Source organism: Urocitellus parryii, chromosome 6, assembly GCF_045843805.1.
Source record: "Urocitellus parryii isolate mUroPar1 chromosome 6, mUroPar1.hap1, whole genome shotgun sequence".
In the NCBI taxonomy this organism is placed as follows: domain Eukaryota; kingdom Metazoa; phylum Chordata; class Mammalia; order Rodentia; family Sciuridae; genus Urocitellus; species Urocitellus parryii.
This window is the reverse complement of record NC_135536.1, coordinates 95,406,610-95,424,725: the sequence shown is the minus strand read 5'-3', so window position 1 is coordinate 95,424,725 and position 18,116 is coordinate 95,406,610. Positions and strand designations below refer to the sequence as shown.

At 34.1% G+C, this 18,116-nt stretch overlaps 1 protein-coding gene across 1 annotated transcript in view; it reads left to right on the top strand.

The window, feature by feature from the left end:
• Positions 1–18,116, top strand: part of Secisbp2l (SECIS binding protein 2 like) — a 54,087-nt gene that overhangs the window by 10,299 nt on the left and 25,672 nt on the right. The window contains exons 3-11 of the mRNA XM_026390696.2: positions 804–1,128; positions 2,723–2,858; positions 5,448–5,677; positions 5,954–5,978; positions 6,321–6,436; positions 14,184–14,318; positions 15,684–15,764; positions 16,770–16,937; positions 17,084–17,225. Coding sequence (XP_026246481.1) covers positions 804–1,128; positions 2,723–2,858; positions 5,448–5,677; positions 5,954–5,978; positions 6,321–6,436; positions 14,184–14,318; positions 15,684–15,764; positions 16,770–16,937; positions 17,084–17,225 — 1,358 coding nt within the window. The remainder of the gene's footprint in view (positions 1–803; positions 1,129–2,722; positions 2,859–5,447; positions 5,678–5,953; positions 5,979–6,320; positions 6,437–14,183; positions 14,319–15,683; positions 15,765–16,769; positions 16,938–17,083; positions 17,226–18,116) is intronic.

The window sequence follows — 18,116 nt, the reverse complement described above, 5'->3', positions numbered from 1 at the left end:
GCCAGCATATTATTTTTAAATATTTTTAGAATTATGGTAGTGAACATTTTTCCATTTTTCTTTGCCATGACAGTAGTGAGTGAGGAAAAGCTTGTTTCAATTCTCCACTCTCAAGGATTCCTCATTCATCCACAGTGCCAGGGGGCTGTTGAGACAGGAAGAATTCTTGCAGGTTCTTTACAACAACTGCTCTACAAGAAGCTCTAATTTTGAGGATAAGATGTCAATGGAGAGTTTTGCCTCATCTCTTTTTTGTACCTGGAGCCTGCTTCTGTCGATAGGGAGAAAAGCCAGGAAGACCTGGACTTAACCAAGAAGTTAGGGGAATATAGGAGTGGAGTTGGAAGCCCTAAATGGACATGAAGAATGAGAGGTGGAGAAAATCATCCTATGTAATGATCACCTTACGCAGTCATTGCCTTACTCTGCATCTTGCTGAAGACTGTCATAGTTGTTAGCACTGGACAGGAACTTTGGACTGACATTGTTTACAGACCCAGTAGCTGGATGTTTAACTTTTAGCAGAAATGTCCTGACAGGGTTGAGGGCAGAGGTACAAATAATAATGGTATATGGAATGTCATAACACTATCAGCATGGATTCCTTTCTACTGTCATTTAAATTGTTATAGGTACATGGTGATCTCTATTTATAGCAAAGAAATTTATATGATTTGTCCTCTTTCTCAGAATTATTGTGAAGCCACATTTTTTTCTTTTATTAAAAAAGAGATGAAAGATTTGCTTTAGCATTACCTTTATACTTGTCAATAGATTTGTTCCTTTTTGATTTGGTTTTGCAGGCAATTTCCTTTATATAATAATGATATACGATGGCAACAGCCCAACCCAAACCCTACTGGACCATACCTTGCCTATCCCATTATATCTGCTCAGCCACCTGTTTCTACAGAGTATACATATTATCAACTGATGCCAGCACCCTGCGCCCAAGTTATGGGTTTCTATCATCCTTTTCCTACACCTTACTCCAACACCTTTCAGGCCGCAAATACTGTAAATGCTATCACCACAGAATGCACCGAGCGTCCAAATCAGCTTGGACAGGTCTTCCCATTATCCAGTCATCGAAGCAGAAACAGTAACAGAGGGCCAGTAGTACCAAAAGTAAGTGACTGTCTTTGGCTTTTAAATTTGATATTTGGGCTGTTAATACTAGTATAAGTAATTTGTTACTTGGATTGATTGTCCTTTAATGCTGAATTAATGAAATTAACATTTCATTCACTAGTATAAAATGTAAAAGGTTCATGGTTTAAAAATTTATTTCTCCTGTGATAATTGTTTTTTAGACTTATAGTTATCTTCATGTTCCCTCAGAGTTTTATGTAAACATAATGCACAGTTATTTCCCAATTATTTTAATTTAGTGATAGAAATTACATAGTGATATCAATAATAATAAATGTATCTTGTACTTACAGTGTTGAATGGCTAATGCAGTTCAGGATATTCTAATCTTTAGAAATCAGGAGACATGGAAAAGAACATTGGTGATTCCTTAGATTCCTTCAACTTCATTGTTTCTATTCTGTGAATTTTTAGTAGAAATAACACTTTGTTATTTAAGAGGTGCTTTGCTATTATATGAACAAAGGATATCCTAGGACTGAAGAAAATGAAAGAAATATGTGAAACCACTTTAATTCAGGACCAGCCATTTGATTAAGTTAAAAAAAATGAAGGCTTTGAAACTACAAGAGAATTAAGGTTTTTTCTAGGCAGCTTTCCTGTTGAGGTCTTAAATATGAAAACTAAAAAACTAATAATAAGAAAAATCTCTTTCTAGTCAGCAACACAGCTGATGGACAACACATCTTGTGACTGTTATCATCAAGGAGTTGTTGCTTTTCTTAGATTCCCTTAGCCCAGTTTCTTCAGTGAAGTCTTTGCTGCTTCCTGCCATAATTTTTACAAATTAAAAAACAATCAGCAGAGGTTACTTTGAAAAGCTTTTTGTCTTTGTTCATGGAAGCAGTTTGGGCCAAGGGAAATCCTTTTGGAACCTCTGAGAATGAAAAGAAATAAGTATTGAAAACAAGATAATAGTATATAATTTCCAGATGTTGAAAGAGTACGATTTCTCAGAATGCATTCCCAGTGGTTCAGCTTTGGTAGTTAAAGAAGTTAAATTCAGAATTCTATTGTGTAAATTGCTATTAAACAATAAATGCTCAAACTTTAAAAAGTGAAAAAAGGGATTAGCTTTTTAATGTTTTCTCTTTGAACTCCAAAGCAGAATTTTTTGCACATCATTGCTATCATGAAACTCAAATTTAGCCTTGGAGTAAGTTACCATGCTTTTTCTTGCCCTTTAAAGTAAAAATTTATGGCCCTTTAAAGTAAAAATTTATGACCCTTTGTATGACATCATTATACCCTTATTATTTATTGTTGATTGAGGAAATGAAAAATTTAAGTAACAGTTACATATGAATTAAAAATAAAAATGAACTAATAGAGTAGTATTAATAGTTATTTGAAAAATAGTATGTAAATGTGTATAAAGTAAATTATTTTGGCCAATTATGCTTAACAGCAGATAATTTCATGAAAACCTAGTAGAGTAACCTTTCCTCATGGGTTCAGAGCCACTAATTTGTCAGATACATTTAGATGTGTTATATAATGGATGTGTATTCTATAATGTTTAGTAAATTGAATAGGTTTCTTTTTTTTTTTTTTTTTTGACTTAAATCAGCAACAGCTTTTACAACAGCACATAAAAAGCAAAAGGCCGCTGGTGAAAAATGTAGCTACTCAGAAAGAAACAAATGCAGCAGGTCCTGATAATCGATCAAAAATTGTGCTTCTGGTAGATGCTTCACAGCAAACCGGTAAGGCAGGGGTTCTACACATCACTGAGTTTTCTGCTTTCATGCATGGACTTTTTAATTGTGGACTATACTTTCTTCAGGGTTCTAGACTTTCATCCTTCCATTTGTCCTACCACTTTGTGAGAGTCTATAGGACACTAAAACAATCCAAGTTCTTAACTTTCTTTAAACTACTTGCTGGCTTATGTACATTTTTGAACAGGGCTTAAGTTTCCCTTTCCCCTCCCTTGTCTTGTAGTAGAGGAACAGTTCAGAGATGGGATTTTGCAGGTCCTGGAGAAATTCAAGAAATTCATTTTGTTAGAAATCAAAATTGTATATGTTTTTATAACTGGGATTAAAGCTCTTCATAAAACATCCTAACTTCCTGTAACATCTTTATGTCAAGTTTTCTGTGCCATCTTTAAGCACAGATCTGGACCAAATCTATGCATGACACTTGTATTTTATCAAAAAGTAAATATTCTAGTCAAATTTTTAAACTAATTAGTTGAAAAAATTTTAAAGTACTGTATAAGCATTAAATAAAAATGCTTTATCCTAATAATAGATAAGAATTAATATCCTTCCCCCCCCCAATACTAGGAATTCAATCTGGGGTGCTGTACCACTGAGCTACATTTACATCCCCAGTCCTTTTTAATTTTGAGACAGGGACTTATTAAGTTGGTGAGACTGGCCTTGAACTTAGGATCCTTCTGCCTCAGCCTCTCAAATTTGTTGGGATTACAGATGTGCCACTGAATCCAACTCAGAATTAATATCTTGTAATGTTCTATTTTCCAGTTTATATCATGAAATTCTAGTTTGTGTCTCTGAGCTCAGCTTATTGTCTGTAGAGTAGATATGTATCTCTTTTTTACCCATTGTCATTGACATTGGTAAAAAAAAGAAAAAAGAAAAAAAAAAAAAGAAATTCTGTTAAGGATCCAAGGCCAAGAAAGAATTAGTTCTGTTCAAGGCACAGTAGCTTTTTATTTTTTTTGCTTTTTCTTTCTTTCTTTTTTTTTCTGTGTTTGTGTGAGAACACTGGGGATTGTGGATGGGAGGCAAGTGCTTTACCACTGAGATATATCTCTACCTTTCACCTTCCAGTTACTTTTTATCTCTTTGTAGTCTCTGTTCAATAGATTGAAATGAATAAAATGGCTTACTTTTTTTTTCATTTGGGTTATGCATTTTTTTTAAATTAGTTATCTGTTCATATTATCCTTTTAAAATTACTTTGAACCCTTAGCAGAGAAAAGATCTGGGGATAGTTTAAAAGTATAGTTCTGGGGATTGTTATAGTATAGTTGAAGGGTTTGTAGGGCTTAAAGCTGTGAGATTGATTAACAGACTCCAACAAATGCTTCGAGTTGCCAATGAAAAGAATTATTGGGTAATGTATCCTGAAGTTTTCTGTATTAGTTGTTCTAGTCATAGTGATCCATTTCTACATCCTGTCAACTCTGGGAAGGCTTTTAAAAAAACAATTGTTATTGCTTCTTTAGTTTGCTCACTTAGTCACCATAATGGCAACCTTTTGAAGCTTAAAAATTTGAAAATGAGAAGATAAAGGCATCTGTTAACATTTTTATTCTTTAGTTTTTAATTTCTGAGCATTAATTGGTATCAATAAGATAATTAAATATTATAATTTGATGGGAAAATGTCATTATAGTTATAACAAATATACACTTTTGAACACATGCTTGTATTATCTGGGAAAAGTTTAATAAGATGGATAAATATATACAAAAGTTAAATGCATTTCAATATGCCACCAACAAATAAAACTTAGGAAAAAATATCACTTATAATAGCAAGAAAAATATAGTGTTTCTGGGAATAAATCTTCAGAGATGCATGAGACATGTATGCAGAAACTATAAGGCTTTATTATAAAATCTTTAAAAAAAGAAAACTAAATATTCTATTCATGAAGAATGATTTGATATTGCAAATGTCATTTTTCTCATAATTAGTCTGTAGAGTCAGTGCAGTTCTAGTAAATATTCCAGCAGGAAATTTTGCTGAACTGGACAAACTAATTCTAAAATAAAGGAGCAGTGGTCTAAGAGGAAAGATATACCTGGAAAACAACTTTTCTCTAGATATAAAAGACTTAAAATATCATTTTAATTTCTGTAGATATGTATTATCAGTGTAGTGTACAAGAATTTACAAAAAAAAAAAAAGAGAGCCCAGAAATGAACCCCACGTATATGTGGAAATACGTATGTGGAAAACAACAGAGATCGCTTTGCAGATCTCTAATTTATATCCCTCCCAGATCTCTTCCAGGTAGATTAATGATTTAAGTGAGAAAACTAATGGTAGAAGAAAATGCAGGCAGATCTTTATGACTATAGGAAGAGAACTATTACTAAAATGAAAAATTTTTAATTTTTTTAAATTGAGCGAAAGAGCCAGGTGCAGTGACACATGTCTGTAGTCCCAGCTTCTCAGGAGATCACAAGATCTCAAGAGGATCACAAGTTCCAGGCCAACCTGTTTCTCATTTTTATTTTCTTAAAACATATTGACAATTTAATGGGAATTTATTCAGTCATCACAAAGAGTTGTCCCACTTTCCTTGCCTTGTAGATTTTCCATCAGATATCGCTAACAAGTCTCTCTCAGAGAGTACTGCCACAATGCTTTGGAAGTCCAAAGGCAGGAGGAGAAGAGCTTCCCATCCCACTGCTGAATCCTCTAGTGAACAGGGGGCTAGTGAAGCCGACATTGACAGTGATAGTGGTTACTGCAGTCCCAAACACAACAACAACCAGTCTGCAACAGGGGCTTTGAGAAATCCCGATTCTGGGACCATAAATGTACGTAACATTGCCTTGATTTATCAATCATTGATGTCACTATTATTTTGTGTCCTTTAGTAAAGCTTAAGTATCTGTTTTCATTAACAATTTCTATAGGAGTGAGATGTTAAAAATGTATTTGTATATTTTATTAGTAATAAAAATTTTTAGAACAGTATTCTAAAATTGTAATAAGTATGCTTCTAACTGGAGTAAATTGTGAAATGTATTGCAAAGTGTATAATCTCCACTCTTAAGGAGAAAATAATTCCCTTTTTTGTTTCCTTTTTTTAGCACATGGAATCATCTGTATGTGCAGGTACTCATTTCTGAATATTGTTTTTGCTATATTTTCTTCTTTGTCCCTGTCAAAGTTTTCAAACATGAAGATTCTTGATGCCAGAAAAAACAAAAACAACTATAAAACTTTCAGATATTTAGATTAATTTGAAAGCATAGTTTGGCTCAAAAGAATTGGGAAAATGCCAGCTGGAGATATTCTGTAAGATGACATTTGAGTTACTGGAATACCACTTAAAGTTTATAGAAAAATTTTCAGTGTTACATTTATATTGCCTGGATTTCAGTGTGTGAAGTTAGGGGGCAATTTAGATTTTGGTTTCTTTTATAAGCAAATCATATCATTAAATATTTGTTGCAGGTGGTGTAAATTGGTCCAATGTAACTTGCCAGGCAACTCAGAAAAAACCCTGGATGGAAAAAAATCAGACGTTTTCCAGAGGTGGAAGGCAGACGGAACAAAGAAATAATTCACAGGTAATTTGAATTAGTTTGGAGAAATTTGGTTGTGAGGTGAATTCTTTTTCCATTTGTTTTAATAATGGTGTAGTGATTATGAAGGACAGTATACTTAATTTTTGAAGATGCATAGTAAGTTATTTAGAAGTAAACTATTATAATATCTATAATTTTAAAGTGGCTTAGCCAATAAGACTTACTTAAATAATAAAACAAAACGATAAAATGTTGAATGAATGTAGTGAGTATATGAGTATATATTGTACCATTTTTCTACTTTTCTGTATTGTTGAATATTTCATAATTTAAGAAAGGATGCCCTCCAATACTGTTTTATCTGCCATGATTTTTCCTATTCATGTTAATATGTTAAAAACATTTTATGTCTTAAATCTTCTTTGAATATAAGGACTGGAACTTTGTTCATGTGTATGTTTGACTGTTAATACCCTTCTGTATATGGCATTGCCGTAGTGATTGCTGCATTGTGCCATAAGGGAGAAGCTACAGATTGGGTTGCTTCCTGAAGGTCTTGAAGAGCAAGATTAAGCTGCAATATAGCAGAATGTGCTAAAGACTACCACAGATTTCCAGTAACTTACATAGGTTGGCTATGAAATTAGGAAGTTGTTTATTGGTTGCTGTTTTTCCTTTTTGTTTTTAGACAGCTTTCCTGGATTCCCTAAGTTAAGGATTAAAACCATCATATAAGTAGATGTGCAGATGGATCAAAGTAAGGGGCAAGTTTATAGTGGATTAAATATGCCAACCACTTGCCTATTCTTTGCATCCCTGAAATGAAGTACTTCAGATATACCTTAACATTAATTAGGCTGTCAGGAAAACAGGCAGAATAATGTCCTCTTCTCTGTGGTTATTGCAAAAATGCCTTGCTCATTGCAGGTTTGTGAGGCTCTTTAGCTTTATTTGATTAAAAACAGAAGAACTACAGAGTGCTTGCACAAGGCCCTGGGTTCAATCCTTAGTACCACACAAAACAAAACAAAAACAAAAATGCTAAAACATTTGTTTATATAGATTAGATAAAATCTACAAAATGTTTTGTTTATGTGAGGAAATTTTTTGTTGAAGCTGCAGACTGCTAATCTTGCCAAATTTGTAGCACTGTTATTTTTGGTATCAGTAGCTCACAGAAGTAGAAATAATCCCGAAATGAAAAAACATTTTATCTCTGTCTCAACTGTTGAGAAATGGTAAAAGAACAAAAAAAGGAAATTAAGCAAATACACATGGTATTGTTAACTTTGTTTATTTTGTGTGTTTCTTCATTCCTAAAGAACTGAACCAGATGTTAAAAATGTGTTTTCTTTTTACTTGCTGTTTTGTTATGTGCTTTTCCTAGGTTTATATTAAGTTTGATTTTTTGAGATGTAGAATCTTTTCTAAGTCAAAATATTTTCCCCTTTTGCAATTTCTGATTGTGTGTAGGCTTTCACAGTCTTTTAGAAGTCAAATAAATATCTGTACTTTCTGTTTCAAGACATTTTTATCTAAGATTTATCTTGATGTTTGGTAAACATACTGATGTAAATTTTCAAAGTAGTTAACCAGTCATCTTAACTTTATAACCCATTTTCTCTGTAGTTTGTGCTTCCATTATAGTAATATGATAATTTCTTTTTTCCTTCCTGGTACCAGGAACTGAACACAGGAATGCTGTACCACTGAGCCACAACCCCACCCCTTTATGTACTTTTTATTTTGAGACAAAGTCTTGCTAAGTTGCTGAGACTGGCTTTGAATTTGTAATCCTCCTGTCTCAGTTTCCCATGTCACTGGGATTACAGGTGTGCATCATGGTACTAGCTTAATATACTGACTTCTTATATCCTAGGTGCTGTTTCTCATCTGTTTGTTCCATTTATTGATTTTTGTACTTGTACCATGCTGTTTAATTATAATTTTAAATATCTTTCATTTGTGTACTTAGTGTAGATTCAATTTTAAATTATGGAAAGGAGCTGGGAGCAGTGGAGTGTACCTGTAATCCCAGCAACTTGGGAGACTGAGGCAGGAGGATTTCTAGTTCAGTTCAGATCCAGCCTCAGCAATTGTGAGGCACAAAGCAACTCAGTGAGACCCTATCTCTAAATAAAAAATACAGAATAGGGCTGGGGATGTGGCTCAGTAGTTGAGTGCTCCTGAGTTCAATTCCTGGTACCCTTCCCCCACCCCACCCCCCAAAAAAAAACTTATGGAAAGGATCTAAAAATGTGTATCTTTTAAAGTGGCTTTATGATCAAGTTGATAAATAAAGAAGATGAAAAAGATTGTACAATGAAAAATCTCATTTTCAACTGTTTCTCCTTGTCTTTTGTCCTCACCTGTACCTGTTTCACCTTGATTCATTTTTTATATACTTCCAGAGTTTTTTCTTATCATTATAAGTATATACAAGTACTTGTAAGTACATACATATACATTGTAAGTACATGCATATGAAACTTAGGCTTTGCCCCTTTATTACACAAAAGATAGCATGCCCACTCTTTTCTGTGCTCAATAGTATATCTTGGAGAGATTTTTATCATTTCCATATTACTACATAGTGGGCTTCCTTGCTTTTAATTTTTTTTAAAAAATTCCTAATACTGTATGCATATACCCTTGTTGATTTCTGTAGTTTTGTCCATAGGCACTTGAGTTGTTTTTTAACTGTTACTCTTATAAACTCGATACAATGTCATTTAGAAATGTGTGTACCAATAGAATCAATTCCTAGATAAGGAACTGCTGGTTTAAAAGGTAAATTCATCTGTTGTTTTGGTAAATATCACCTGATTGTACCAGTTTGCTTTCTTAACAACCTTGAAGAGGGCCTGTTTCCATATAGTTTTAGAAACAATGTTTTCAGTATTTTGGATTTATGCCATGTATTTGTCAGCTGTTTGTTACTGGAACAAAATACCTGAGACAGACTATTTTATAGAGAAAAGAAGCTTATTTAGTTCATAATTTTGGAGGCTGAAAGTCCAAACAACCTGGAAAGACTCTGTTGAGGGAATTCATGTATAGGAGAAAGGAATCACATCCCAATATAGAAAGCTAGAGAGAGATGGGGGTCAAGGTTGTTGCTGGTGGAGGGGTAAGGCTTTTATAACAACTTTCTATTGTGAGAACTCACTTTAAGGAGACCAGTATTCATAAGAGCAGCTCCCTCATTGACCTATGGACCTTCCTCTAGGCCTCCCAGTATTGTCACTCTTGAGAACCAAGCTCCCAACACAAACCTTTGGGGGTGGGGGGTACAAACAATTTTCCAAACCAGTTAGCATGCCAATTAGGTAGAAATTTTATCTTAATGTAGTTAAGCATCTTTCCAGGTGCTAAAAGGCCATTTGAATTTCTCTTTCTGTGAACTTATCTGATCATGTATATTTTTTGAATGTTATCTACTTCTTTTCCCTTTTTGGGGTACATTTTAAAATCCATTTGATCAAGGTTTTTTTTTCAAATTATTAAAGTTTCTAAGAGCCTTTAATCTGTAATTAAAGATTTTTATTTAGGTTTAAATCTTTATTTTTTACTTTGCTCATTATTACTGCCATGCACAAATTTATATTTTAAAAAACATTAGGAAAGTTAGTTTTATAAATTGACTTTTTAGTCTTCTTCTTCTTTTTTTTTAATGGCTTCTGAGTATTTATTTATTTATTTATGATGTACTAGGCTTCAAACCCAGGGATACTCTGCCACTGAGCTACATTCCCAATTCTTTTTATTTTAAGAAAAAGTCTTACAAAGTTACTGAGGCTGGGCTCAAACTTGCCATTCTCCTGCCTTAGCCTCCCAAGTGTCTGGAATTTCAGTGTGTACCACCATGCCTGGCTGGCTCCTGAGTTTTAAATGAACTGAAAACAACTTGTCCTAACACCAGGGTTATAAAGGAATTTGCCTATGTTTTTTCTCTAGGTTGTTGAGTGTCTCATTTTCTTACATTTAAAGCTAGCCAGGCCGGGTGGCACACCTGATCCCAGCTACTGGAAAGCTAAGACAGGAGGACTGAAAATTGGGAGGCAGTCTGGGCAACTTAGCAAGACTCTGTTTCAAAAATAAAAATTAAAAAAAGGGGGTGAGGCTGGAGATGTAGCTCAACAGTAGAGTACTTATTTAGTGTGTGTAAGGTTTTGGGTGCCATCTCTAATACTGGGAAGAAAAAAGATACAGAAAGCTTTATTCTACTTGAAGTTTTTCCACATATATGGTGTGAAATATGGATCCTATTTTGTATTTTTCTGGTAGCACCCAAATCTGCCAACACCATTTATTGAAAGATTCATCTTTTTCAGAGATATGAGATCACCGTTTGTCACCTATTAAATTCCCACATGTATTGGAATCTACTCTGGTCTTTTCTATTCCATCAGCTTCTATATTAATCTATAAATTCGGAGAGAATGAACTACCTTGTGATGTAGCATCTTTCTATACAAAAACAGTATGTCTTCCTGTTTTTTGAGTTGTCTTACTATGTTCTTCAGGAGTGTCAAAGTTTTTCTAAAATAAGTTGGTATAAATCTTCAAACATCATTTCCTAGTATTTTTTTTGTTATGTAAATGGCATAAGAAAATAATCCTGAGTTTTAATATGTATTTGAAACCATAGCTTCTGCTTTGCTTTATTCATGATTCCCAGTTTCTATCAACAAAACTCTTTCTTAGAACTGACAAAGTATTTAGATATCATGAAGTTATTGGAATACTTGCATATTAGGGTCTCATGAACTTTGTTGGTTCCATTAGTTTGGGGGTTTTAATTTTTTAATATTTATTTTTCAGTTATAGGTGGACAAATATCTTTTTTTAAAAATTTTTTAATATTTATTTTTTAGTTTTCAGCAGACACAACATCTTTGTTTGTATGTGGTGCTGAGGATTGAACCCGGGCCGCACGCATGCCAGGCGAGCACACTACCACTTGAGCCACATCCCCAGCCCGACAAATATCTTTATTTTATTTTTATGTGGCGCTGAGGATCGAACCCAGTGCCTCATGCATGCTAGGCAAGCGCTCTAACTTTGAGCCACAACCCCAGCCCCTGGGGGTTTTAATTTTAATTTTGGCACTTTTGTCCCTAAGAATCAAGTTGTATTTGTTTTTAAAGAAAATTGTTACGTTTGTAATACATGTACACTAACTCTGATTTACAAAACAAAAATGGGAATAGCCAGGTTGTAGGTCTTTGCATGTATATGTTTGATTTCAGAATCAAAGGCTTATGTTCTAACACCTACTCTCTCAGTCTGCTTCAAATTCTATTTATTGTTAGATTTTTGGGGTAACTATAATGAAGATCATACTTTTGCATCTTTTTTGAGGGGTGATACTGGGGATTGAACTCAGGGGCACTTAACCACTGAGACTTATCTCCAGTCCTGTTTTGTATTTTCTTTAGAGACAGGGTCTCACTGAGTTGCTTAGCACCTTGCTTTTGCTGTGGCTGGCTTTGAACTTTCAATCCTCCTGCTCAGCCTCCTGAGCCACTGGGATTACAGGCGTGTACCACTGCACCCAGCTTCTTTTGCATCTTTTAATTCTTCAGGTTTAGAGAGTCATTTATTGTCAGGTACAATGGGTATTTGAGAGAAGGTGCTTTAATTGTCTTTTAATATTCTTAGAACGGTTACTATGATTTATTTTGTGATATTGGGGATTGAACCCAGGGACACTCTACCACTGAGCTACACTCCAAATCCTTTTTTATGTTTTTATTTTAAGACAGGCTCTCTCTGAGTTGCAAGGCTGGTCTCTAATTTGTGATCCTCCTTCCTCAGCCTCCCTAGTTGCTGGGATTACAGTCACCATGCCTAGCTTAATTTTTTCCCCCTAAACCTTATGACAGTTAAACACTTTGAAAAATCGTTAGTATCAAAATGTACTGTGTACATAGTGGCTAATAAAGAGAAATTTATCGCTCATGATCCTGGAGGCTAGGAAGTCCAAGATCAAGGCACTGGTAGAAGTCAGTGTCTGGTGAAGGCCTACTTCCTAGTTCATTAGTGGCTGTGTTCTATGTCCTGACATGGTGGAAGGGGTGAGGGAGCTCTCTGGAATCAATTTATATATTTGTTAATTTTTCCAGTCCTGGAGGTTGAGCCTGTGGCCTTTTGCATGCTAGGCAAGTTCTTTACCACTGAGTTACACCCCTACCCCCCGGGACCCCATTTGGTCCCTTTTATAAGATCACTAATTCTTTTCATAATGGCTCTGCTCTCATGACCTAGTCACCTACCAAAATTCCCACCTCTAAATAATATCACATTGGGAGTTAAGATTCAACACATGAGTCTGGAGGATACAATAATCATTCATGTGATTGGATGAAAAATTTATTCTTATACTTCTGTTTTCTTAGAAACAAAAATTTTATTAACTACTTTTCCTTAGAAGTTAAAAAAAAAATAAATAAATGGCAGATATCAGAAGACTTACTTAAATAAGAAAGTAGGGGCTAAGATTGTGGCTCAGTGGTAGAGCTCTGTGTGAGGCACTTAACTAGCATGTGTGAGGCACTGTGTTCGATCCTCAGCACCACATAAAAATAAATAAAGAAAATTATTTTAAAAAGTCACCTTTAAAAAAAGAAAAGAAGGGTTTGGGTTATGGCTCAGTGGCAGAGTGCTTGCCTCGCACACGTGAGGCATTGGGTTTGATCCTCAGCACCACATAAAAATAAACAAAATAAAGATATTGTGTCCATGTATAACTAAAAAAAATATTTAAAAAAGAAAAGAAAAGGAAAGGCGGGTGTGGTGGAGCACATCTGTAATTCCAGTGGCTCAGGGGACTGAGACAGGAGGATCTTGAGTTCAAAACCAGCCTCAGCAACGGCAAGGAATTAAGCAACTCAGTGAGACACTGTCTCTAAATAAAAAAATACAAAATAGTGCTGGGGATATGGCTCAGTGGTTGGCTGCCCCTGAGTTCAATCCCCAGTACCCGTACCCCCCCAAAAAAGGAAAAAGAGTAATGTGCAGTCTCCTGAAGTGGTAATAACATTTTGCAAAACTATAGTGCAGTATCATCACCTGGATGTTAACATTGAACAGTTAAGTTATAGAAGTGATCCATCACAGGATCTCACTTTCTGTTATTTTGTTTTAAGAATGTTTTATGGCTGGGCATGGTGGTGCATGTCTATAATCCCAGCAGTTTGGAGACAAGGTGGAAGAATCACAAGTTCAAGGCCAGCCTAAACAACTTAGCGAAACCCTGTCTCAAGATAAAAAATAAGAAGGGTTGGGGGATGTAGTTCAGTGGTAAGCACCTCTGGGTTCAAAAGAATGTTTTATGATTGTACTTGTATAATCCTTTGGGGTTGGCTTTTTTCACTCATCTGATTTTCTGGAGATCCATCATGTTGGGCTTATCAGTAGTTCATACTCTTATGGCTGACTACTGACCAACTGTACTTTAGTGTGTATATACCATAGTTAGATTAACTGTTCACTCACTAAAGAACATCTGGTTTATTCTCAGTTATTGGCTCTTGTAAATAAAGCTGATATAAATAAATATTCATGTACAGGAAAAGGAAAGGTAATGATCGTTAATTGTCACATTTTTATATTTTCCTTTTAATTACCTTATTTGTCAGAAATTTTCAACTTTTTAAAATAAATTATGCACTTTGAACATGTATTGTATTGTACACTTTTGTATATTTTTCTGTAAGATGTTATATTTCAATAAAATATTTACTTAAAAATAATATTTTCTCTTTCCCTCCGGGTTTTATTTAAGGTTGGATTCAGATGCCGAGGCCACAGTACTTCCTCAGAAAGAAGACAGAATTTGCAAAAGAGACAAGATAATAAGCATTTAAACTCTAGTCAGTCCCATAGAAGTGACCCAAATTCTGAGTCTTTATATTTTGAGGTATTTTTTTCCAAAATCTATACATAAACTGTTATAGAAAATTTCTCATTAAGAAATTAATTTGTTGTACTGTAAATATTTCTTAGCATGTGACTCTACTATTAGATAGTAAATTATCCAGAAATATTGACTCATTTTTATTTGCCTTGGTTAGATGTATTTAGTCTACATTAACTTCATTAATGATTATTTTATAAATTTTTGTCATGTGTGTTCATTTTGAGATGGTATATTAAAGTAGAACTTGATTTCATGTGGATTTCATCCAGTATGAAACTTTTTCTCAAAATTTGTTGTTGTTGTTGTTCAGTCCATTTGTAAGGTTTTTCATATTTGAATAGTTCAATCTAGTTGATTTGTGCTGCCATTCAGGTGAGTCTTAGAGAAGGAAGAAAAATATACTCTGTAGTACTACTAGTACATGGCAACCTTCCTATGGAGAGTGTCCATCCACCTAGTAGAATGCAGAAATATAAACACCTAATACTTGGTTGAGTGTGGTTGGAGTTGAAAGTAGCCACAAGTCACTTTGGGTTTTAGGCAGGATAGGAATAACATTTGAAATGGATTTTAAGGAATCAGTATAATTTGCTTGATAATCCATTTGTATAACTCATTTTGGTTGGATCATAGATTCTATAAAATAGGCTAATAGATGGAGATTAAACTGGAATTCTTGAGGTTAAAGGATAAAGATGAAAAATATGATATATAAGCTTAAGTAATTTCCCCAAAGTACTTGAGAGTACATCTCAATTATTCTATGAAAAATAATTTTAGTGTCTACAAATATGGCAGTTTTTAAATATGTACTTAACTATGATTGGTTGCATTCTTATATTTAAAGACTTTAGATATATATTTTCAGTGTAAAAATATATATTAAATATACATTTTTCAATATAAAAGATGATATTGGTTAAGAATTAATTTGAGTAGAAAAATTTAAAAATTTTAAGCTTTTAATCTTGTAGTTGTGTATGTGGGATAGAGAATATATTAATAAAATTCATATCTTTTCCAAATGATCTGAATGTGATAAAATCCAATTTAATATTTTTTCAATTACCTACCTGTTTGGGATACCTATAATTACTAATTTGTAATTAGTAATCAAAATGGAAAATAGGTGCAGAAATCCAAGGATGAACATAATGTGGCTATGCTCCCATGCTTTAATAATTCATTTGGGTGGGATTTAGCATGTACAAAATGAGATTTCCTTTTTAAGGCTGATTTTAATTAGTTCAATAGTACAATACAGAAAATTATTTCCCCATTTTTCATTACTCTTAGCCATTATAAAAAGTTTTTTTTTAAGAGTTTGCCCTCAATTGTTTTTATTAAAAAGTGAAATTATTTTAGGATGAAGATGGATTTCAAGAACTACATGAAAATGGAAATGCAAAGGATGAGAATATTCAACAGAAACTTTCTTCAAAAGTGGTAAGCGATTCTTTTTAGAAACATAAGCAAATAGACTATCTTTTAAACCATGGCTATGTGAAAAGAATAATATATTAAAGGTAGATATAAGGAGAAATGGGCAGAGTAGTATACAGAAAACAGTATGTTTAGTATTTAACTTGAATGTTTCTTTTTGTATTTTGTTTTGTTTTTGGTACTAGGGATTGAATCCAAGGTGCTTTACCCCTGAGTAACATCTCATTTTTATTTGTTTTATTTATTTTTAAAACATTTGTAGCCTTTGCTAAGTTGCCAAGGCTGTTCTCAAACTTCAGATCCTTCTGCCCCAGCCTCCTAAGTCATTGGGATTACTGATGTGGGCCACCATACCCAGCCTGAATGTTTCTTTTCTTTTTCTTTCTTTCTTTTTTTAATCTAATATTTTTTAGTTGTCAATGGTCCTTTATTTTATTTATTTATATGTGGTGCTGAGAATTAAACCCAGTGCCTCACACATGCTAGGCAAGTGCTCTACCTCTGAGCCACAATCCCAGCCTGTGAATTTTTTTTTTAAGTTGTCAATGGATTTTTATTTTATTTATTTTATATGCAGTGCTGAGAATTGAACCCAGTGCCTCACACAAGCTAGGCAGTCTCTCTACCACTCCAGCCCCAGAATGTTTTCTTTTTAACATAGCCAAAACAAAGATATTTTCTTTGAAATCTACAGTTTCATTACAAGACCAGAAAATATCATTAATTACATAATGAAACATGTAACAATCTGTACAGAAATTTTCTCAGTTAGTGAAAAATTTTACTTTGGAGATATTTTGTTTCATTTCAGAGGTCAAAGATCCAGACATGGGTCACTCATTGCAGTAAGCTGTTGTCTCTTTTTTCTAGACTGAAATGATCCACTTTCTCACTCTGTTTTATGATGTCAAATCCGTACGTTACAGAACATGTCTCATTCTGGATTTCTTCTTTATGATTAGACTTTCATGATATCACTAACAAATGTTTTTCTCTGGTTATCAATAGTTGGATGATTTACCTGAAAACTCACCAATCAATATAGTTCAGACTCCAATTCCCATTACCACTTCAGTTCCTAAACGAGCAAAAAGTCAGAAGAAGAAAGCGTTAGCGGCAGCTCTTGCCACAGCTCAAGAATATTCAGAAATAAGTATGGAGCAAAAAAAGTTACAGGTATATAGTGATTTATATGAACAATTATGATAATTTATTTTCTAGGTTTAATGGGATGGATAGGAGTAATAAGCATATAATAATGGTAACTTGTTATACTTTCATACTACAACAAAAAAATAAATATTTTCATATTCACTTTGCAGGAAGCTTTATCAAAAGCAGCTGGAAAAAAGAATAAAACACCTGTGCAGCTAGATTTAGGAGACATGTTAGCTGCTCTGGAAAAACAACAAGCAGCAATGAAAGCACGGCAGATTACTAATACCAGACCTCTGTCATATACAGGTAATTATATCATTGGTCTGGGTAATTTGCTATTTGGCTTTGGTAATATATTTTGAATATTATTAATCTAAATTTATATTTATTTCTATATATGTGTATATATATGTATTTATGATCTAACTTAAATTGTATATGTATGTATATATGGATACATATACATATTATATATATGCAATTTTAGTTAGCACAAGCCACAGTCCTCAAAATTGTCCATGTCTCTTCACTTTCCATATCAAGTCCAAGTTCTTCAGTACATCCTGTCTATTCTGTCTTCAAAATATATCCATAATTTACTCACCAGATCCTTTTCCTGTCATGCTGAGACTGTCCATCATTATATTATACTATTGTAGTTTCTGACTGCTCTCTGCCCGTCCCTCAGTTTCTCTCCCTCCTTCCCTCCCTCTGTTTCTCTCCCTCCCTTCCTCCCCCTTTCCCTTTTGGGTACTGGGGATTAAACCCAGCGGTGTTCTACCACTGAGCTACATCCCAAGACGTTTTTATTTTTTCTTTTGAGAAAGGTCTTGGTAGGTTTCCCAGGTTGCCCTCAAAGTTGCTATCCTCCTGCCTCAGCATCCTGAGTCTTTGGGATCACAGGTGTATACCACCATGCCTGGGCCCCCCAATTTATCTTAAAAGAAGTGGACTTTTTAAGATATAATCCAGATTATATCTGGCTTCATCTCACTTGGAATAAATCCTCACTCTGCCCCCTTTGCCTCTTCACCTTCATCACCATTCTCTCCTGACACATTCACCATCTCAGGTATACACAACATGCTTCTAGCTTAGTATCTTTGGGCTTGCTGTTCCCTTTTGCTAGAATGCTGCTTCCCTGGATATCTGTATTGTTTGTTCCCTTAGGTCCTTCAGATCTCTGCTAAAATGTCA